A 24,337-nucleotide genomic window follows, 5' to 3' on the forward strand; every position below is an offset into this window, starting at 1 on the left:
AACATATCAGGATGAGTGCAGCCTCGTCGTCTGGGGCCTAGCTGGCTCTGCAGCCTCGGCTTGATGCTAGACAGGAAGTCAGACAGCGGCTGTGCCCCAGACAGACTTTGGTCCTACGTGTGTGTGTGTGTGTGTGTGTGTCTGCTTCCAGGATCTCCTTTGGTGGCTGGCTCTCCAGTGGGTTATTGATTTCAAGTTCTATTCTCTCTGCAAATGTGAGTGAAAGGCAAATCGAGAGGAGACTGGAGTCTGCTGTCTACGCAGACTAAAGCAGACACCGATACGCAGTGTTCCTGGCCTCTCTCCCTCTCCCTCTCCCACTACCCCAAGACTGCACTGGAGACCATCTGCAATACACATTTTATGAGCTCTTCACTCGCTTCAGAGCTCTTATCGCTCAGCTGTTAGGGGGAAAGTTATGGCTCTCTTTGGTTCTTCTGCCTTTCCCAATTCCTGGGCTTTGAAGTGGATGTAGTTTACGAGTAGAATTAAACAATGATCATTTTCCCTATTTTAGCAGTGACCTCTGTTTGATCGATCCCTTGATTTGTGTGATTTGTGCATTCATTTTGGTTTGTTGAATTATTCCCCCATTTAGACAATTTTAAGGATTCCCTTATTTAACTCAAGTCTGTTTGGAAAGTCAAAATGAGCAGTGTTAGAGATGTGGGGCATGTACGGTTTTGTGTGATGTAATAAGCTGATGGTGAAGAGATACAAAGATGCCGTTTTTGGCATGACGTGTCAATGCTCAAACCATTTAGAATTGATCTGCTAGGATTTGTTTATCTGCCAGCAGATACCCATAGACTTAGTCATTGCGCTAGTGCTAGTTAGTTTAGCGAGCCAATGCTATCTCAAACTTACTTTCAAACTGGACACAGAGACATAAGAAATGGTATCCGTGAGTTCTTTTGACTCTGGGGAAGTAGATAAAGGGCCTCAGTGCAAAACTCGTGAAGTATCCCTTGAAGACTAACATTGGTGAAACTCTCGCTAATATCAAACATATGTGCGTCTGTGGTGTGTTGCAGTTCTTGGACTTTCTTTCCAATTTTGTGATGCTGTTATTTGTTCTCTCTCCATGGCTTCGTAAGGAAGCTAGTTAACACCCGAGGATTGAGGCAGAGCAGGAGATTTCTACACATTTAGAAATAGCCCAAAATCTGTCGCCTATTACCTCTGTTCTCAAGGACATTATGTGAAACTTTTGTGTCCTCCTATGCTTCAAGATCAGTGAGAGCAGATGGACTACAACGTCTTGTCGCCTGTCCTCTGTAATTGAAGGAACAATTGAATGGGAGTTGGTCCCACTCCTATGAAGACTTCTCACTCAGGAATATAAAACAAACCCATGTCATAATGCTTCCATTGACAGGAGGGTGTGACTGTGGTGGTCCAATAGTGCTGTGTGGGAAGCCTCAATCTGACAGGTACACACAGGACTGGAGTGGGGGTGGTGTGTGTGTGTGTGTGGCCGGGGGGGGCTGATCTTGTTAAGCCCACTCTCAATGGCAAAGCTCACTCTCTGACACAGGACATCAATTCAATAGAAACATATTGGAATTCTGTGCTTGGTGAGGTCGCCTATGATTCTTCTCATTGCTACCGTACATTGTGGGCTTCAAGGGCGAAACTACAGTATCTCTGGATATTTGTCCGGGAGTCCAATGTGACCAAGCGGGTCTGACGGTGGAACAAGAGTCTGTGTGATACAAATCAAGGTGGTCTTGGAGAGCTGTGTCCCTGCAGCACACTGAACTTCATCAGTGGGTCATTCAGAGGGAGAGTGTTTGTGCATTCCACTTCCTGCAAACATTGCTAAAGGTCATAGAGACTGTGTTTGAATTGGCCCTGTTGAGTGTTGTGATGGTGGTCCATACAGAGAAATTTGCGGTGCCATGGTGACTGCTGCCGGTCGCAGTATACTCTTGTCCATCAATATGCTGACTTCTTGTCTTGAATGTCTTCATCGTGGTGCTTGAATAATTGCCCTTGATATATCTCTGTAGCACAAATCACACTTTGGCCATGTCATTCGTCCCTGCCAACATCTTTCATTCTACTCAGTGAGGAATGGATCATCTGAGACGAAGGAGAAACAAAATGGCCGTTCAAGTCTGACCATTTTCAGGAGGGTCTCTGGTCGTTGTCGAAGCCAGAGTGATGGTAAAAAAAAGTACTGCTGAAAGAGAAGACCTCTTTTGTCTCAGATTACAAGGGATACACACGGGGGCATGTGTATTATATCAGAAATGACCCTTTCCTGCACTGAACTAAACCTGCTGCGCTCACCTCTTACCAGGAAAGGAGTGTCAGTACTGTGAGTTTACAAGAAAAGGTCCATTTGCATTTGATGACATTCCTTACATTGTGAGAGAGTCGGCTGTTGAGTGAAGTCCTGGAGAGAAAAGGGAGAGAGGGAGAGAGCCCAGGCAGGGCTACGGCAGGGTCAGAATGGGCCACTGTAGGGTCCTGGGGTCCACAGAGGGCTGCCTGCCTGTGGGCTTTTAACTTCATCTTTAATCTCCCATTTGATGAGGCCCCTAGCAAGGGTGGAGGAGGATTTCCATAGCTTAATGAATGTTTTCTTCCAATGAACAGATTTAGTGTGATTATGGCAACCCCCAGTTGTTAGCTGTCTTGCGTGCCGTAATTAATTAACGTAGCAGAGTTGTTTGCGGCCCTGGAATTCTTTCGACTGTTTAGCTTTTACAGAGCTCTCGGTCTCCCTCTCTGTCTCCCTCTGTGGATTGTTCATTATCTTTTGTTTGCATTTTCTTTATTGTAGGATGACACATTCTTGAAGTGTAATATCTCTAAATGGAAGTGCAAATGCTGCATGAATATGCAGCCCCCCCCCCCCCAAAAAAAAAAAACATCACACAAAACCGATGATTAATCATTGGATGAGTAAACAGCAGTGCCTGGGTAAGACAGAAGTTGTCCTTGCTGTTGATTTTTAAGCACTGCACTTAAACTTAAGTGGGGCATTTCACTGCTGTTCAATTGGAAGCAAGGCCATTTTCTTTGCCTTCCCATGCTCCTAGTACACTATAATAAAAAAAACACTAACATCTAATTTGTTGGTTGAAATTGGCACATTTTTTCCAATTTTGAATTGTTTTTAGTTTTGTATATGGCATATGCAATCTGTTGTGCAGTTATGAGATACTCCTGTTTCTCATATAGCCTATAGTATTTCTATTTGTCGTACGCCACACCTATCTTTAACTCGGACTATTCTCAGCTCTCTCTGTGGAGTTTCCAGACAGGTCTAGTGAACAACGAATAAACACTGCAAATCTATGTCTGCTTTACATTGTTCGTGCTGATGCACTTGGCTGTTTGGCTGTGAGCAGCGATTGGTGGCGTGTTTGATTCGATGGTGCTGTGTGAGTCTGCTGTGTAAATGCAAGGTGAGCTCGCAGGGGGCTAGTTTTCCCCCAGCGCTGTCTGTGTCACACCCATATCTACCTCGGAGCGGGCCATCTGCGTGTTCCTGGTGTCACGCTCCTCTCTGAGTGGGATGGGGACATGTGAGGGGAGGCATGGGCCCTGGAGCAGGACAAGACAGGGTCAGCTGTGCCTTGCTCTGCCCAGCTCTCCCTGTGGATCCTCTGGGGCTATTTGTGCCGTGGTAACTATGCCAGTGCCAGCTCAGACACAGATTCCACCTCCTGTCTCCCAGCTCGGCAGCCTGATGACTCAGCAGCTCCTGCAGGGCTTCCAGGCCCAAGCAACACACACACACACACACACACACTCACACTCAATATACTGTTATACAATGCATCGCACCAATCGTTACCTGAGCATATCACAACCGACCAAAAGAACACATGATGGAGTCATGATGGTTGGGTAAAAGCGGATGAATCCAAATATCTGGTGTATGCATGTGACTCAACAGTCAACACCGAAATGTACATCTTGATGCAAATGTAGGGTTTTGAAAAGGAGCAGGGACTTTGAATCGTTTGAGAGGGAAGGAAGACTGCATGAAACTTGATTATTTTCTCGAGCTGCCTTGACCACAACTTGGCCACATTTTTGTTTGGTCCCACTTGGTCCTCAAAGACAACATCTCAGCAAAGCCTTTCCACTGCCAACACCCACCCCTTCCAATCCCCTGCTTATGTACTTTATAGGGCGGTCTGTATTTGATCTCCCCTCTTGTGTTTTTTTATCCTTCCCTTGGTCGACTATTACAGTGATACTAGATTATATCCCAAGATACAGAAAATGGCAGGGGGGGGGGGAGCAGCACACCCCTGTCAGGATGGTGGCTCTGTTAACTCATTGCAACTAAGAGACTGCCAGAGATTTCAATATGCAGGGACAGAGGGAGCACAAGCACACAACTCCCAAAAATGTACTGCTCTTTCTGTTTTGCTCAATGTGTTCTGCAGATGTTGCTGGCCTCGTTTGTCTCCAACTTGCGGTCTAATATCAGGAGGAGCACATCTTAATCCCCCAGCCAAACTACTGCATCAGATCTGTCTGACTCTGCCTTGCCGAACCCAACTTGTTTATCTATCACCCGGCATTGGTGCAAGCTCAAGATGGCGGTAGGGTTTTTGCCTTTGATATGGTTCAAAAGCTAGGCTATCCTCTCTCAAATTGGGTTGCGTTCTTGTCTTTGTGCGGAGGCAGACTGCAGACGGTGACATTTTTTTGTAAAAGATACCAAATGAAACACCCCATTTTTAGTTAAAGGCCAGAGGCAGATTAAGTGGAAGTGGCTGAGATGCATCGGGCAGATAATTGAGGTGATATATTAAGTGCCTGGAGGGACACATCCTGAATCACAGTGTTGGGGAGATCTGCGTCATTTTATGTCATTCCTGTCTGCTTCTGCACCTGTGGTGTTTGTTGCAAAAATCTGGTAGTTACCCAAAATCAGGGGGGAACACCATAGTGCCCACGAAGCTCATCACTAAGCTAAGGACTCTGGGACTAAACACCTCCCAACAACCTCTTCCTCAATGTGAGCAAGACTAAGGAGCTGATCGTGGACTATAGGAAAAGGTGGGCCGAACAGGCCCCCATTAACATCGACGGGGCTGTAGTGGAGAGGGTCGAGTGTTTCAAGTTCCTTGGTGTCCACATCAACAAACTATCATGGTCCAAACATACCAAGACAGTTGTGAAGAGGGCACGACAAAACCTTTTCCACCTCAGGAGACTGAAAAGATTTGGCATGTGTCCCCAGATCATCAAAAAGTTCTACATCTGCACCATCGAGATCATCCTGACTGGCTGCATCACCGCCTGGTATGGCAACTGCTTGGCATCTGACCGTAAGGCACTACAGAGGGTAGTCCGAACGGCCCAGTACATCACTGGGGCCAAGATTCCTGCCATCCAGGACCTGTATAATAGGTGGTGTCAGAGGAAAGCCCATAAAATTGTCAGACTCCAGTCACCCAATAGACTTTTCTCTGCTACCGAACGGCAAGAGGTACCGGATCACCAAGACTAGGACCAAGAGGCTCCTCAACAGGTTCCACCCCCAAGCCATAAGATTGCTGAACAAATAATAAAATCGCCAGTGGCGATTTCCCACATCCCTTTTGTACACTGCTGCTACTCGCTGTTTATTATCTATGCATAGTCACTTCACCCCCACCGACATATACAAATTACCTCAAATAACCTGTACCCCCGCACACTGACTCTGTACCGGCGCCCCCTGTATATAACCTCATTATTGTTCTTATTGTCTTACGTTTTTATTTTAGTCTACATGGTCAATATTTTCTTAACCAACAGTGCAGTTCAAGAGTAGTTAAGGGCTTGTAAATAGGCATTTCACGGTAAAGTCTACACCTGTTCTATTCTGAGAATGTGACAAAGTTTGATTTAAAGAAGGTGGATATCTAGATTCTTCCAACCTAGATTTTGGGACTCCCCCCCCATTGTCCTCCCTTTAAGGCCGATACAAGCTTAATTCCATTGATCTATGAGTGTGGGTAGAGTCTGATTTTTGGAGCACCCTTTGGCAGCATGGTAACCTCGCTGGTCCGTGCTGCCTAGATTCCCATTCACAAGGGGGTGACAGCTGCCTTTTTTTGTTTGACGTCTTTGTGGTGAAAGCAAGCAACTATATCTGATGTATAGTTGCGTAAAATATGCCTTGGCAAATATGTGTATACTTACAACATTATCCCAATTTTGGTATGCTACTTCAATGTATTCATTCCCATATCAGCTAAAAATAGAATATAATTTTTAGTCATGGAGGAGAAGAAAAAAAGAAGCACGACTTCAGCTGTTTTTACAAAATAGCGTAGAATCACATAGTAATCCTTTCCAAACAAAATACCTTGTTGGAGGATTCTAATGTTGTCTGGATTAAATTTGGTTATCAGTTCAAAATGGGATGCTTACGCAATGCTAAGCTAAATCATGACCGCAATCTTGAAGTGATTTTTGAAGTTGATTAGCTTCCCACATCTCTGTGAAATAATCCGATTTTATAATTGGATAAATATTATACTTGCCGGTGTAACCTAGAACATAATCACACATTTTAAGGAGGCTTGAATGTATTCACTCACATACAGTGGGGCAAAAAGTATTTAGTCAGCCACCAATTGTGCAAGTTCTCCCACTTAAAAATATGAGAGGCATGTAATTGTCATCATAGGTACACTTCAACTATGACTGACAAAATGAGGAAAAAAAATCCTGAAAATCACATTGTAGGATTTTTAATTAATTTATTTGCAAATTATGGTGAAAAATAAGTATTTGGTCACATACGAACAAGCAAGATTTTTGGCAATCTCCCTCGATCTGGGGCTCCACGCAAGATCTCACCCCGTGCGGTCAAAATTAAATCAAGTAAGGTGAGCAAAAATCCCAGAACCACACGGGGGGACCTAGTGAATGACCTGCAGAGAGCTGGGAGCAAAATAACAAAGCCTACCATCAGTAACACACTACGCCGCCAGGGACTCAAATCCTGCAGTGCCAGACGTGTCCCCCTGCTTAAGCCAGTATATGTCCACGCCCGTCGGAAGTTTGCTAGAGAGCATTTGGATGACCCAGAAGAAGATTGGGAGAATGTCAGATGAAACCAAAATAGAACTTTTTGGTAAAAACTCAACTCGTTGTGTTAGGAGGACAAAGAATGCTGAGTTGTAACCAAAGAACACCATACCTACTGTGAAGCATGGGGGTGGAAACATCATGCTTTGGGGATGTTTTTCTGCAAAGGGACCAGGACGACTGATCCGTGTAAAGGAAAGAATGAATGGGGCCATGTTTCGTGAGATTTTGAGTGAAAACCTCCTTCCATCAGCAAGGGCATTGAAGATGAAACGTGGCTGGGTCTTTCAGCATGACAATGATCCCAAACACACCGCCCGGGCAACGAAGGAGTGGCTTCGTAAGAAGCATTTCAAGGTCCTGGAGTGGCCTAGCCAGTCTCCAGATCTCAACCCCATAGAAAATCTTTGGAGGGAGTTGAAAGTCCGTGTTGCAGCCCCAAAACATCACTGCTCTAGAGGAGATCTGCATGGAGGAATGGGCCAAAATACCAGCAACAGTGTGTGAAAACTTTGAAGATTTACAGAAAACGATTGACCGCTGTCATTGCAAATAAAGGGTATATAACAAAGTATTGAGAAACTTTTGTTATTGACCAAATACTTATTTTCCACCATAATTTGCAAATAAATTCATTAAAAATCCTACAATGTGATTTTCTGGATATTCTGTCTGTCATAGTTGAAGTGTACCTATGATGAAAATTACAGGCCTCATCTTTTTAAGTGGGAGAACTTGCACAATTGGTGGCTGACTAAATACTTTTTTGCCCCACTGTATCTGCAAAAAAGGTCATGTTTTTGGCATAAGGGGAAAAGCTCATGGCTCGCTTTTTATATATTTTATTTTTTAACCAAAATAGCCTGGAATCACTAGTTATTACTTCTAAGCAAAGTCATTTTTTTGTGGGGGGATTAATAAAGCTACATTATCATTTGGTTTATTGTTGCTGAGATAATATTTGGTTGTCAATGCAAAATAGACTACTTTGATGCATTCGGAAATTATTCAGACCCCTTGACTTTTCCCACATTTTGTTACAGCCTTATTCTAAAATGGATTAAATAGTGCCCCCCTCCCTCAATCTCCCCACAATACCCCATGATGACAAAGCAAAAACAGTTTTTTTTGGTCGACCTTTTTGCAGTATGATGCTGCCCCCACCATGCTTCTTCGTCGGGATGGTGCCAGGTTTTCTCCAGAGTGTCACATCGTGGTGGTTTCGAACATCTTCAATTTAAGAATGATCCATCCTGGTCTTGGGGACCTTCAATGCTGCAGAAATGTTTTCGTACCCTTCCCCAGATCTGTGCCTCAACACAATCATGTCTCAGAGCTCTACGGACAATTCCTTCGACCTCATGGCTTGGTTTTTGCTCTGACATGCACTGTCACCTGTGGGACCTTATATAGACAGGTGTGTGCCTTTCCAAATTCTGTCCAATCAACTGAAATATACCACAAGTGGAATCCAAGTTGTATAAACATCTCAAGGATGATCAATGGAAACAGGATGCACCTGAGCTCAATTTCGAGTCTCATTAGCAAAATGTCTGAATATTTGTGAATAAGGCATTTTTATACATTTGCATAAATGTCAACCTGTTTTCTCTTTGTCATTATGGAGTATTGTGTGTGGATAAATAAAAGGTAATCTATTTTAGAATAAGGCTGTAACGTAACAAGATGTGGAAAAAGCCAAGGGGTCTGAATACTCTCCAAAGGCACTGTAGATCAGACCAAGGAACCAAGCGAGTTGGTGGTAACAAAAACCCGCTTCATTGCCTACACAACACTGCACCCACGGCTGCGCAAGGAATGATCAGGCACATTAACATTTTCATGTGGCACGGGAGTATGTGTGAATTTCAGAGAGTAGTACAAGGAGCTCCCCCTTTTAGTGACAAAACGGCATTGCATCATTGCACTACAAATGATGCTTTTCCATTGGGTGTATATACTGTATATACTCCTTTACCTGTCTGTACCCTGGGCTCATTTTTGGGTGGCACACTTCACCTGCCCCCTCCCTTTCCTCCACAGTGCCCTCCCCTACCTGGTTGTCACTAGTTAACACAGCCACAAAGTTATTATGGCGAAAGCCCGACCATTTATACCACTTTTCTTCTTAATCTGATTTCAAACTTAACCTTAACCACATTGCTAACCTCATGCCTAACCTTAAATTTTTGAAGCCAATTTGGACTTTGTGGCTGCATTATCCCCCGGTCCCTCTGCCCTCTCGTTGCCCCCTGGGCATACTTGTGTGTCCCCTGGGTGCCCCCCTCGGTCCTCTTACCCCCATGCTGCTCTGCACAGAGCCCATGATTATCTTTCAGTGGCAGCCTCTGTTTTGTGCTCTGATTTTAAAAAGGAGCAACATGTGGTCTGTGTGAGCGGGGCCATACAGACGCCGTTGGGGTAATGCTAACATTGCGTGCTTAATCATTTATGTCTGGGAGCCGGCACAAAGGCTTTGGGGGAAACACTGGGGTATTTATCAGCGGGCAGACACAAACACTGCCAAGATAACGGTCTGCCCTGGCTTAGTATGTCATGAACACGCTGCATGGGGAATAGGTGGCTGAATTGTAGGGAGTATTTTGGCCAACGGCAACAATCTTCAAGTCTTATCAATGTGGAGTTGGTACAGGAATAGTTTGGAAAACATGCGTCCTCTTTATGGGGTGTAGATGTGTTGCTATGGAGTGCGGTGGGCTCTGTTTGAATCAGTCCGACAGGTCACAGCCGAAGTCAAAAGGACGTAAATGTACTTTTTTATGTTGCTGTTCCTAAAGATACATGCAATATTGAATGGTTAGAGGCAGCCTCTTCATTTGGAATGTTTCTATTTGGGCTCCCTGCTGTGATCATCTCGTCCTCCTCCTCGTTCTCCTCCTGCGTCTGTCTGCTCCACTCGCTGCCAAGTAGGCTGTCTCTCTCTCCCAGTACAGCTCAACCAATAGGAGAGCACTAGTCGCCCAATTGCTTGCCACTCAATGCCTTGTTGCCAGGACAACAGGAAGGCATGAGACCCACTTTACTTGAGCATTTTAAACTTGGTGTTGACTCTTTACTGAAAACAAGGAAAGGTCTTTTTTTTTCTCTCTCTCAGTAAAATTCCCTTCTGTCATGGTGTTCCTTTAGAATTAAATCCTTTACTTTCATCTCTTTCTTTCCTTTTATTCTGTCACACCATTGGCGTGAATTCATTTTAGTGGACATAACAAAGGCATTTATACAGAAGCTGCTTGTCAATTTATCTGTGTGATGCAAATAAATGTGTTTTTGTCTTGTCAGGGAATCTTCTGAGTACATAGATTGTAAGCTATCCGGCAGGTCCACGTTTAGCGAACACACTATTCCAATGGAACTTCTACCCTGTCTTCCAGGTCTACAATGTTAGACGGCGACATGTTCTTCCTGGTCTTCATACTTCTGGTTTTACCCTCCTCCAGCGTGAAAGGTGAGTTAATAAAAATGTCTGTCAAGGGCATGATTTGGCTCTCATTCTGTCCCCGTGCTGCTCTCCCTCTCCCCACACTGTCTTGCAGCATTTTTTTTAAACAACTGCAGTGACAGTTCTCTCAGACTGAGCTCTGGGAGAACTGAGGATTTCACACTGTCACTGTCTGGCTGGGTGGGGATACTTATTATTCTGCATCATCTACTTTAGTGTAGCAGCTAAATGATAAAACTCTCAAATCAAAGAGAGAAGAAAATGAGGAAGGTTGAATATACCAAAGCTGTAAGGTGACCACAATATGACCATGATATTCACAATGCCGAGCAGCCACGCAGTATACTGTATGCCATTATCGATGGTTAAATGTGTTTTTCCTTTTCGACTCTGTCCCATGTCTGACTGTGTTTCCTGTGCAGATGAGGGGAGCGTGAGCGACTACGAGTGTGTGTGCGATGGGCCGTCATGCGACGGAGGAGACCGGTGTTTTGGTCAGCAGTGCTTCTCGGCCCTCTCCGTCCAGAACGCCATTTCCGTCCAGCAGAAGGGATGCATTGTGGGCCGGAGCGATGAGTCCATAAGTTGCGAAAGCCCCCCATCCCATAACCCGACGGTGGAGTGCTGCCATGGCGACCTTTGCAACATGAATGTCACAGTGGCAACACCAGCGAGAGGTGACACATTTATTCTCATGGGATTCATCACGCTCATGCTTTTATCCCGCCCTCAACGTAGGCTTAGCACTAGCAATGTGCTGACTCACAAACATTTCTACTACCGATACCGACCTACCTAAGCAGCACATCACCACTTTGCACATAGATCTAGCTAATGGCACATTTTACATTCAGTGTGTTCATTTGTGTGAAGGCAATTTGGGGACATAAGTGAATAAACAACAAAACTACCAGAAAATGTGTTATATTCTCTTCAATGATTGAGAATTACAAGTGTTTGTTGATTTCCCTGATCTCCTCCACTTTTAAATTTTTTTTTTAACAGATGAGGAAGTGATGCCTGCCTTGCAAGGCATTGAGTGTGTATGTGAGGGGCGGTCGTGTGATGGCGCAGAGCGCTGTACGGGCCAGCAGTGTTTCTCCTCTGTCAAGATCAGTGACGGGTTTGTGGTTCACCAGAAGGGCTGCCTTCGGGATGACGACCAGGGGAGAGCCACCTGCGCCACCCCTCCTTCTCCCAGCCACATAGTCAAGTGTTGCCAGGGGCACCTGTGTAACCTGAACATCACTGTGGAAGCACCAGCGAAAGGTAACCTACCACCCTGTTTTCACTGAAATCATTACTATGTATTTGAATTTTTTAGTATCTTGGCCTCACCGACACTTTCTCACTTTGATTCATAATTAATTTAGATTTAATTAGTGGTACAGATATGCATTAAAGCAGCAATCAGCAGTTGAAACAATAACAGAGTACTCCCTGCACCTTATCCTGGGTAAAAAGCTGTGGGATGGGGCACGAGAAATGTTACCACTCTCAAATTCATGAACAGCACTATAGGATGCAAGGACTGACCATCCATGGTATCATCATTATTATATTTTTGAAGGCTAAAGTGTTTCTTTACATTTATTTGGTTTACACACAGGAAAGCTAATGTTTATATGGGGAATAACTTGCTCCTGGGTGAAGCTTGCCCTAAGTACAGATCTAGTATCCGCTTCCCCCATTCTTAACCATTAGTGGGGGAAATTCTAAACTGACCCAAGATCAGCGTCTAGGGACAACTTCACCCTACTGTCTTCCTGTTACCTGTATAGAGGATAAAGTGAAGTCTGCCGGCGAGCACGAGTGTGTGTGCGAGGGGCGCTCGTGTGCCACCGGGCGCCGCTGTGTAGGCCAGCACTGCTTCTCCAGTCTGACGGTCAGCGACGGCGCCCTGGTCTCCCAGAAGGGCTGCTTCAAGGTGTACGAGCAGAGCAGGATGACCTGCAAGACGCCGCCCTCCCGCGACCAGATCGTGGAGTGCTGCCAGGGCCACCTGTGTAACATGAATATCACTGTGGAGCTGCCTGTCATGGGTAAATAAATGCACTTACGTCCCAAATGGAACCATATTCCCTGAGTAGTGCACTATATAGGGAATAGGGTGCCATTTGGGATCCGCACTCAATGGCTCACATTAATTTATATGCATCCCTATTCTAATGAGAGGTCTGCGTGATGCACATTTGCATTCAAACCAAGGTTATTCATGCCAGGAAAATGAAAACATTTCTGTGCCATATGCTCTCGGTGGTCTGCTGTCTCTAATGGATTCACTGACACGGTTCACAGGCAGGTGCTCAATTGATAAACCAGTGGTGACGAGGCACTGTGATTTTCTTTGGGATATACTTTTCTTACCCATTCATTCATGATGCTCTACCAGTTTAGCCTTATTGTCAGGCCAAGTGCAAACAGGACTCTCGGAATCCTCTTTTCCAATTAGGAAAGTCTGTAACCGTCTATAAGGGTTAGTTCTGCCCGCGTTTAAGGTCCGAGGGAGGCTCATTCCATCCACTTGGCCATTCTCCAGCGAGGGCACCACGGCAGGGTGTGTGAAATTGTCTGCCATAGCCGTTTGCTGCACGGCCATCTATTGGTTTGCTTTTCAGGGTCGGTGATGGTGGTTACACCCGGAGCACCTCTACAGAGGAGGGGAGAGTCTTGAGAGAAGAGACGGACGTTTGACTATTGTTTAGTCACGGTCTACTTCCTCCTCTGTCCTCTCTGAGATTGTCAGCGTGGTTTGACACAGAGCTCTGGGGCAAAGCAGAACAGAGGGCACTGAGATGCGTCCCAATTGGCACCCTGTTCCCTACGGCAGTGGTTCCCACATCCGGTCCACAAGCACACCCAACAGTATACATTTTATCCCCAGACAAACGCACCACATTCAACGGCTTGATGATGAGTTGACAAGTTGAGTCAGCTGTGCTTGTCTGGGGCCACAATAAAAATGTATACTTTTAGGGGGGTTGGGAAACACTGCCCTACGTGGTGCACTCCTTTTGGACCAGGACCCAAAGGTTAGTTTACTAGGGAATAGGGTGCCATTTGGGACACAGACTGAATGCCATGTATAGCTGTGGTCACCCAACTCTGTTCTATGAACCTCAATGACTACTCTCCCATCCCCAGTAAAAAGAGTGTGTGTGTATCCACGCTAGATTTTTCAGTAAAAAAAAGAAATGTCCCCTTTTCAGCACCCTGTCTTTCAAAGACACAGATCATTCATTGTTAAGGGTTTTAACACTGTTTCCCATGCATGTTCAATGAACCATTAACAATTAATGAACATGCACCTGTGGAACGGTCATTAAGTTACTAACAGCTTACAGACAGTAGGCAATTAAGGTCACAGTTATGAAAACATAGGACACTAACGAGGCCTTTCTACTGACTTTCTAACACACCAAATGAAAGATGCCCAGGGTCCCTGCTCATCTGTGTGAACGTGCCTTAGGCATGCTGCAAGGAGGCATGGGGATTGCAGATGTGGCCAGGGCAATAAATTGCAATGCCCGTACTGTGAGACGCCAAAGACAGTTGTACACGGAGACAGGACGGACAGGTGATCGTCCTCGCAGTGGCAGACCATGTGTAACAACACCAGGATTGGTACATCCGAACATCACACCTGCGGGACAGGTACAGGATGGCAACAACTGCTCAAGTTACACCAGGAACGCACAATCCCTCCATCGGTGCTCAGACTGTCCTCAATAGGCTGGGAGAGGCTGGACTGAGGGCTTGAAGGCCTGTTGTAGTAAGGCAGGTCCTCACCAGACATCACCGGCAACAACGTTGCTTATGGGCCAAACTCCCCGTTGCTGGACCAGACAGGACTGGCAAAAAGTGCTCTTCCCTGACGAGTCAAAGTTTTGTCTCACCAGGGGTGATGATCGGATTCACGTTTATCATCGAAGGACTGAGCCTTACACTGAGGCCTGTACTCTGGAGCGGGATCGATTTCGAGGTGGAGGGTCCATCGTGGTTTGGGGCGGTGTGTCGCAGCATCATCGGGCTGAGCTTGTTGTCATTGCAAGCAATCTCAAAGCTGTGCATTACAGGGAAGACATCCTCCTCCCTCATGTGGTACCCTTCCTGCAGGCTCATCCTGACATTGTTCAGTTTATGTCTCAGTTGTTGAATCTTGTTATGTTCATACAAGTATTTACACATGTTACGTTTGCTGAAAATCAACTCAGTTGACAGTGAGCGGACATTTCTTTTTTTGCATATACAGTTGAAGTCGAAGTTTACATACTTAGGTTGGAGTCATTAAAACTAATTTTTCAACCATTCCACAAATTTCTTGTAAACAAACTATAGTTTTGTTAGACGTTTGTTAGACGTTGTGCATGACAAGTAATTTTCCAACAATTGTTTAGACAGATTATTTCACTTATAATTCACTGTATCACAATTCCAGTGGGTCAGAAGTTTACATGCACTAAGTTGACTGTGCCTTTTTAAATAGCTTGGAAAATTCCAGAACATGATGTCATGGCTTTAGAAGCTTCTGATAGGCTAATTGACATAATTTGAGTCAATTGGAGGTGTACCTGTGGATGTATTTCAAGGCTTACCTTCAAACTCAGTGCCTCTTTGCTTGACATCATAGTAAAATCAAAGTAAATCAGCCAAGACCTCAGAAAAGAATTGTAGACCTCCACAAGTCTGGTTCATCCTTGGGAGCAATTTCCAAATTCCTGAAGGTACCACATTTATCTGTACAAACAATAGTACCCAAGTATGAACAGCATGGGACCACGCAGCTGTCATAACGCTCTGAAAGGAGACACGTTCTGTCTCCTAGAGATGAACGTACTTTGGTGCGAAAAGTGCAAATCAATCCCAGAACAACAGCAAAGGACCTTGTGAAGATGCTGGAGGAAACGGGTACAAAAGTATCTATATCCACAGTAAAGCGAGTCCTATATCGACATAACCTGGAAGGCCGCTCAGGAAGGAAGAAACCACTGCTGCAAAACCGCCATAAAAATAGCTAGACTACGGTTTGCAACTGCACATGGGGACAAAGATTGTACTTTTTGGTTTGATGAAAAAAAAAATAGATCTGTTTGGCCATAATGCCCATCGTTATGTTTGGAGGAAAAAGGGGGAGGCTTGCAAGCAGAAGAACACCATCCCAACTGTGAAGCATGGGGGTGGTAGCATCATTTTGTGAGGGCGCTTTGCTGCAGGAGGGACTGGTGCACTTCACAAAATAGATTGCATTATGAGCCACGAAAATGACGTGGATATATTGAAACAACATCTCAAGACATCAGTCAGGAAGTTAATGCTTGGTCACAAATGGGTCTTCCAAATGGACGATGACCCCAAGCACACTTCCAAAGTTGTGGCAAAATGGCTTAAGGACAACACAGTCAAGGTATTGGAGTAGCCATCACAAAGCCCTGACCTCAATCCTATAGAAAATGTGTGGGCAGAACTGAAAAAACGTGTGTGAGCAAGGAGGCCTACAAACCTGACCCAGTTACACAAGCTCTGTCAGGAGGAATGGGCCAAAATTGACCCAACTTATTGTGGGAAGCTTGTGGAAGGCTACCTGAAATGTTTGACCCAAGTTAAACAATTTAAAGGCAATGCTACCAAATACTAATTGAGGCTATGTAAACTTCTGATCCACTGGGTATGTGATGAAAGAAAGAAATCTCTCTACTATTATTCTGACATTTTACATTCTTAAAATAAAGTAGTAATGTTTACTTGGATTAAATGGCAGGAATTGTGAAAAACTGAGTGTAAATGTATTTGGCTAAGGTGCATGTAAACTTCCGACTTCAACTGTACACACACGTATGTATGTTGTGTATGTGTGTGTGAATCCCAATTAGTGGATTTGGCTAAATCAAATCTTCTGCAAACTAACATGTTTCTAAAAACATTAAACTAACAAGAGCGAGTTACCCTAATATATATTTTGTTGACAAGACCACCTTGACTTTTTTCCTCATTTTGTTACAAAGTGGGATTAAAATGGATGAAATTGTGACTATTGTATAAAATCAAGCACACAGACATGATATCTACATAGACACACATTAGCACTATAACGGCCTTACGGGGAGCTCAGTGACTTTCAACATGGCACCGTCATAGGATTCCACCTTTCCAACAAGTCAGTTCGTAAAATTTCTGCAACGGTAGAACTGCCCCGGTCAACTAAGTGCTGTTATTGTGAAGTGGAAACGTCTCGGCGCAACAACGGCTCAATCGCTTGGTGGTAGGCCCCACAAGCTCACAGAACAGGACCACCGAGTGCAGAAGCGGAGGCTGTTTTAGCAGTAAATGGGGGACCAATTTCATATTAATGCCAATGATTTTGGAATGAGTTCTTCCACACCGATCTCAACAAACCATTTCTGTATGGACCTCGCTTTGTGCACGGGAGCATTGCCATGCTGAAGCAGGAAAGGGCCTTCCCCAAACTGTTGCCACAAAGTTCAGGACACAGAATCGTCTAGAATGTCATTGTATGCCCTAGCGTTAAGATCTCGAACCATGAAAAACATCCGCAGACCATTATTCTTCCTCCTCCAAACTTTACAGTTGGCACTATACTTTGGGGCAGGTAGCATTCTCCTGGTATCCGCCAAACCCTGATTCGTCAGTCAGACTGCCAAATGGTGAAGCTTGATTCAGCACTTCAGAGAACACGTTTCCTCTGCTGTGGCGGTCACACATTTCTGTGAGACGGTGATTTGTCAATCAAATGATGGACTCTTGATTAACAAACACATGTATTGTCTCTTGGCTTCGATAAGCCACTGACGCATAACTTTTTGTAGTATTTTTATCAGTAGAATCAAAAGGTGTACTCTGAGTTATCCTTATATTAGGTCCTGATCTGGCTATGCCATATGGCTGTGGGCTTCACTCGTTTTTCTTAGAATTCTGTGGCATAATTTTATAGTATGAAGAATACAATTGAACAAAGCTGAATAAAATAAAGGATATTTTCTCCAAGATTTGAAGGAGTGCGTACGAGGCTATTTTGTTGCGCGGTTAACAAGGAAATCGGTACTCCTATATAACTTTAGTTGTTCTTAAAATGTTGGGCTATATGTTTTGATTTTTAATCAATTGAAAGACGTGAGTTTGCACAGGCTGTACACACTTCATCAGTCTCTTATTCACAATTTGACAAGCACTTGATAATGCCTTACATTTCCCGTTGACATCCCCTTTGTGTGGCTGTAATGCACCCCATTAATTAAATCAATGACGTTGTGCCCTTGGGCTAAATATAATCATTATAATTCCCTTCTCCCTGAGTGCTCCGAAGCACCTCTCACTCACTTCTCTTCATCCATGTAATCGGGTCTTTCTCACAGGCTATAAGTGAAGATCGACACCGGGGACATAACTGCGTGCGTCCTTATCCAATTCCGAGGTGCATATTGAAGATAATGGAAGAACTGTCCACATGTACTTTTTGTCAGCAACAAGATGAGTATGCCTAATGAACAGCAAAAGCACTCGCCTATGTCAATGTCCTTGCCCCCATAATACCAAAGTTGACTTATTCTGTGCGAGAAATAAATATTCCAAACATAGTCTGGGACAGTTGTGGAATGCGATAGATCCCAAATGAATACAAAATATGTTTTACGCGATGAGGCTGACGCAACGTTCAACTTAACATTTTCATAAACTGTGTCACGTTCACGCTGGGAGTCGGAAAGCAAGTGCAGGTGGTGAGTTTAATAATGAACGGAACGTTGAACAATATAACAAACACGAGCCATGCTGGTTGAGTGTGCCTTGAATTTGAAATAAATCACTGACAGTATCACCAGCAAAGCACCATCACACCATCCCCTCCATGCTTCACAGTGGGAACCACACATGCAGAGATGATCTGTTCACCTACTATGCGTCTCACAAAGACACAGCGGTTGAAACCAAATATCTCAAATTTGGACTCATCAGACCAAAGGACAGGTTTCCACCAAATGTCTGTTTGCTCGTGTTTCTTGGCCCAAACGAGTCTCTTCATCTTACTGGTGTCCGTTAGTGGTTTCTTTGCAGCAATTTGACCATGAAGGCCTGATTTACGCAGTCTCCTCTGAACAGTTGATATTGAGATGTCTGTTACTTGAACTATGAAGAATTTATTTGGGCTGCAATGTTTGAGGCTGGTAATTCTATTGAACTTATCCTCTGCAGCAGAGGTAACTCTGGGTCTTCCTTTCCTGTGACGTTCCTTATGAGAACTAGTTTAATCACAGCGCTTAAATGTTTTTTGCGTCTGCACTTGAAGAATCTTTCAAAGTTCTTGAAATTTTCCAGATTGACTGAACTTCATGTCTTAAAGTGATGGACTGTCATTTCTCTTTGCTTATTTGAGCTGTTCTTGCCATAATATGGACTTGGTCTTTAACCAAATAGGGTTATCTTCTGTATACCACCCCTACCTTGTCACAATGCAACTGATTGGCTCAAGCACATTAAGAACAAAAGAAATTCCACAAATTTAACAAGGCACGCCTGTTAATTGAAATGCATTCCAGGTGACTACCTCATGAAGCTGGTTGAAAGAATGCTAATAGTGTGCAAAGTTGTCATCAAGGCAAAGGGTGGCTACTTTGAAGAATCTCAAATGTAAAATATATTTGTTTAACACTTTTGTTTACTACATGATTCCGTCCGTGGTATTTCATAGTTTTGATATCTTCACTATTATTCTACAATGTAGAACATATTAAAAATAAAGAAAAACCCAGGAATGAGCAGCTGTCCTTTTTTTTTTTTTTTTTTTTTTTTTTTTTTTTTTTACTGTATGTAGCTAGATGTTCAAATGAACTTAAACCCCTTTCTTCTCCTCGTAGCGGGTGACCTTCCCAACTACAGCTTGACTACACTGGCCATCGTCATCGTGGCTCCGGTCATCGTGCTCATCGTCCTCTCAGGCATCGCCATCCTGGTGTTCAGACGGATCCACCAGAACCAGATGGAGAGGCTGACGGCCCGGGAGGCGGAGTACGGCACCATAGACGGACTCATAGCCTCCAACGTGGGGGATAGCACACTGGCGGTGAGTAGGACATGATCATACTGCACCATACCAGGGCCCATGTTTTCAGAATTTCAGAGTAGGAGAGCTTTACAAGGATCAGGTCCTGCCTGTCCATAATGTAATTTCATTATGATCTAAAAGTTAACTGATCCTCGATCAGCACTCTACTCTGAGAGGCTTTAGAAATATGGGCCAAGGTCTGGGATGGGCTGGGTGGGGAGCTGTGGTTTGAGTGGTTAGTCCACACAGTACAGCACTGAAAACATTTATGGACTCTCAAGCTACGTGATTATGTTGAGCATTTTTGTATGCACTAGACTAGAGTGCGTGCTAGGTAGTCATGAACTCCATGTTCCTGGGTGTTCATGTAGTTGGCCTATATCAACTGTACTGGGATTAATTTTCTGCCCTCTCAATTGGGAATGAAAGTATTTATTCTACCAATGTGATGAAAAATGGGCATCTTGTTTTACCAGAGAAAATTGAGTCTTATCACAGATACACATGATTTCAACAAAATTGCTCGTTGTGTAGAATTTTTGCATACTGTCGTGAAAGAATGCTTTGAGCTCGCAACTGTAATCAGTGTTTGTTTGATAAACTTTGTTTGAAAATCCCATGAATTTAATTAAAAACTTTAAGGAAAACACTAAACACGTCTAGGTGTTTAGAGCAAAGCGTGACAACTGACCAGTATCCCTGAAAACAGTGTGCTGGGGTGTGCTAGAGGAATTGACAATTTTTTTGGGGGATCTATTTCAAGCTATTTCCAAACCCATCACAGTACTTGGCAACGGAAACCCAAAATATGCTGCCGCAGAATGTTTGTTTCAGTGTAATTAAAAAGTGCTTGGCAGCACCCAGAGGAAAGTTATGAGGAACAGTGGTGGCAGTCAAACATGTAAACACATTTCCTTAAAACACATGCAGGTCTCCCTCTCCCTGGGCCCTGGGTGCCGAAGTCTGTGGTGATTATGAAAATGCTGTGGCTGAATTTCCCCCCACTCCTCTCTCTCCTACCCCCTTCCACCGAACAGCCCAGATCTGCCCTCCCACCAAACAGGGATGTTAAACTCACAACAAAATGAGTTCTCATTTGGATTTACAGCTTCCATTTAGCTTTCCATTTACCTGCTTTCACACAACCTTGTTTTAATGCATTAAGTATCTATCTCTTAAGTTTCCATTTTTGTCCTCTCTGCTTGTTAGTATTTTTCTCAGACAAATTTGGAGTTGCTCAACACTGCTCCCTTGTGTCAGTCATGGTGCCCTGCAGAAGCCTGGAGATAAGATGCACATTAAAGGCTTAGCAGCATTGTGCCTGTTTGGAGTCTAGTGCTGGGATTACATCACATCTATCAGCCCCCTCAGCTCACTAATCACCAGGGACTGCTGTTGTTTACCAAGCAGAGGACTCTCTGCTGCTGCTCCAGGGAGGCCAGACACACAGACAGACCCAACCAACCGGACCCTGAACAGCTTCTACCCCCCAAGCCATAAGATTGGTTAATAGTTAACCAAATAGCTACCCAGACTATCTGCATTGACTCTTTTTTCAGTAACTCTTTTGACTTATCACATACACTCCTGCTACTGTCTATCTATCCTGTTGCCTAGAAACATTATCCCTACCTATATGTACATATCTACATCAATTACCTCGTACCACGGCTTATCGACTCTACACTCACACACACACGGATATATAAATATATATATATATATATATCTCCAAGTTATTGTTACCCATTGTGTTATTATTTTTTAAATCCTCTGAATTGTTTGGAAGGGCTGGGTAAGTAAGCATTTCACTGTTAGTCTACACCTGTTCTTTACAAAGCATGTGACAAATAAAATTTGATTTGACAGACCGACGTCTCTGCAGTGTGGCAACTAACCAGACAGAGAGACGGCAAGAGAGCCCTTGGAGTCTGAGCAGTATGAACAACTCCCACTCTAATCAGGCTCCAACGAATCCCAGATGCTCTACTATGTCCAGGGCTGGGACTGCTTTTTCATCTCGGGACTACCGGCACCCTCTGGACGCTGTTCATCCAGAGGGATGCTGTTCATTTATCCCCCCCATTTATCCCCTTCTCTCAGGATTTGCTGGATCATTCGTGCACGTCGGGAAGCGGCTCCGGACTCCCCTTCCTAGTTCAGAGAACCGTCGCTCGACAAATCACACTCAACGAATGTGTGGGTCAGTATCCAATACAGTCTGTTCTCTCTTTGTTCAGTAGCTGAGGTGTACGTTTAGGATCAGGGCATCCATTTTTATGCATGGATTTGGTTTTTGAGTAAAATGCCCCTTTAAGACATCTTAAAGTGAAGCACCTTTGGAACAGATTTGTTTTGCAAAACAGAGCACGTGCTGTTCCCTGACCCCCATAGTTTTTCTTAGTTTAATTGTTTTGGAAGTGTTCTTAGGTTTCTTGCAGCTCGGTCTGAAACCTGGCCAGATAGCCAAAGTAACTACCAACAAAAATATTTTTAGCAAACATGTTTGGTTTCGTGTCAAATGGGGATGTAGTTCATGCAAAAGGTCAAGATGACCAAAATAAAGGTACTGTGTTCCATTAACTAATGGCCTACAGTTTTGTGTAACACTGACTTTATAAAACCAATACAATCAGCAAAACAATCTATGTACAGAGATTATCTGACTTAGGAGGGGAACATTCCTGTTTTGTATTCCTGTCTTAGTTTGACGGGTTGATATTTTTTTTCCCACTGTATTTGATGAATGTCATTTGAGGCCAGATCTGTTTTCCCAAAGCATCTCAAAGTGCTGATCTGGGGTCAGGTCTCCCCTGCCCGTATCATTTTAATAATGATCTAAAACTGATCCTAGGTCAGCACTTCTGCTCGAAAAACATTACTTATGAAAGCAGGACTTGAGAATGTCTGCTGTTTTCTCATCTCTCCCCTGTTTCCCCCGCTATAGGTAAGGGGCGCTACGGTGAGGTTTGGCGAGGCCAGTGGCAGGGGGAGAGTGTGGCCGTGAAGATCTTCTCCTCCAGAGATGAGAAGTCCTGGTTCAGAGAGACTGAGATCTACAACACAGTGCTGCTGAGGCATGAGAACATCCTGGGTACGTACCTCCAGATACGCTCTGGGCAAAGCAACCCAGTCTGACAGGAGCTGGTCTATATTGGGCAAATCCAAACACCCACTAAAGTGGATTTTTTTTTTTTTTTTTTTTTTTTTTTTTTACTTAGCCCTGCAGTGGTGTCAATGGAAGACTAAGTAAACATTTGACCTGTGGGAGTTAGGGTGAATCCTATCTGTCTGGCAATGTTTTTTATTTTAGTGAAAGAATATCTGTCATATTGAATTTGAAGAAATACCTTTCCCAGCTTTTCCCTGGGCTCAAATGTGTGTTTGTGTTTGTGTCTGTCGGTCTGTGTGTGTCCTTGACTGCAGGCTTCATCGCTTCGGACATGACTTCCCGAAACTCGAGTACACAGCTGTGGCTAATCACCCACTTCCATGAGATGGGCTCCCTGTACGACTACCTGCAGCTGAGCACCCTAGACACAGCCAGCTGTCTGCGCATGGCTTTGTCCATTGCCAGCGGCCTGGCACACCTCCACGTGGAGATCTTTGGCACCCAGGGCAAGCCGGCCATTGCCCACCGAGACCTCAAAAGCAAAAACATACTCGTCAACAAGAACGGCCAGTGCTGCATCGCCGACCTGGGTAAGAGCATAGTGTTGTGGATATAAAGCATACTGTGTGCGTTCATTCAAGATTTGTATTGGTTGTTGTCAGAGGCGGCTGGTGGACGGGCTCATTGTAATGGTTGGAATGGAATAAATGAAATGGTATCAAACAGAAACCACATTTGACTCATTCCATCTATTCCATTCCAGCTATTACAATGAGCCTGTCCTCCAATAGCTCCTCCCACCAGCCTCCACTGGTTGTTGTTCATTTAGATGTTGTAAATTAATATAATGTGACTGTTTTCTGTTGTGTCCGTATGACCTATTGGTGGTAATAGGGCCTCCCGAGTGAGGCGGTGGTCTAAGGCACTGCCTCGCAGTGCTAGCTGTGCCACTAGAGATACTGGTTCGAGTTCAGGCTCTGTCACAGCCGGCCGCGACCATAGAGACCCATGGGGCGGCGCAAAATTGGCCCGGATTAGGGGAGTGCTTGGCCGGCCGAGATGTCCTTGACGCTCTAGTTACTCTTGTTTCCTCCGACACATTGGTGTGGCTGACTTCCGGGCTAAGGGGGCATTGTGTCAAGAACCAGTGCGGTTGGGTTGTGTTTCGGGGACGCATGGCTCTCGACCTTCGCCTCTCCCAAGTCTGTACGGGAGTTGCAGCGATGGGACAAGACTGTAACTACCAATTGGGGATAAAAAGGAATAAAAATAACATTTAAATAAAAACAATGGTGGTAATAGCGCCTTTACAAACTGTCATCCAAGTTCTTCGGAGCTATCTAGCTTCATAGTTTGGATCACTTGACGCAGTTGCTGGGACTGCTTGTCTCTAGCCTAGCAGCTAGCTAGCTGCATATCAAGCTAGCGAGGTTTTCTTGAACGCAGCCCGTGACACGGTTAGCCACGGATTGTCCCGGGTTTGTGGCTGTTTAGATCCCTGCTGTTTTGTTATTTTCAATGAAACATAATACGGGATTACATAATACAGAACATCATTAGAACAGCTCAAGGACAGAACTACATACATCCATTTTTAAAAAGGCACACACAGCCTACATATCAATGCATACACACAAACTATCTAGGTCAAATA

At 44.4% G+C, this 24,337-nt stretch overlaps 1 protein-coding gene across 2 annotated transcripts in view; it reads left to right on the forward strand.

The window, feature by feature from the left end:
* Positions 1 to 24,337, forward strand: part of LOC135519638 (activin receptor type-1-like) — a 35,999-nt gene that overhangs the window by 4,083 nt on the left and 7,579 nt on the right. For both annotated transcript variants that reach the window (XM_064944880.1, XM_064944881.1), the window contains exons 2-9: positions 10,449 to 10,522; positions 10,939 to 11,193; positions 11,522 to 11,785; positions 12,298 to 12,558; positions 19,384 to 19,589; positions 21,675 to 21,774; positions 22,519 to 22,665; positions 22,998 to 23,273. In XM_064944880.1, the coding sequence (XP_064800952.1) occupies positions 10,456 to 10,522; positions 10,939 to 11,193; positions 11,522 to 11,785; positions 12,298 to 12,558; positions 19,384 to 19,589; positions 21,675 to 21,774; positions 22,519 to 22,665; positions 22,998 to 23,273 (1,576 nt within the window). In that variant the 5' untranslated portion in view covers positions 10,449 to 10,455. The remainder of the gene's footprint in view (positions 1 to 10,448; positions 10,523 to 10,938; positions 11,194 to 11,521; positions 11,786 to 12,297; positions 12,559 to 19,383; positions 19,590 to 21,674; positions 21,775 to 22,518; positions 22,666 to 22,997; positions 23,274 to 24,337) is intronic.

This window comes from Oncorhynchus masou, chromosome 29 (genome assembly GCF_036934945.1).
Source record: "Oncorhynchus masou masou isolate Uvic2021 chromosome 29, UVic_Omas_1.1, whole genome shotgun sequence".
NCBI classification, from domain to species: Eukaryota; Metazoa; Chordata; class Actinopteri; order Salmoniformes; family Salmonidae; genus Oncorhynchus; species Oncorhynchus masou.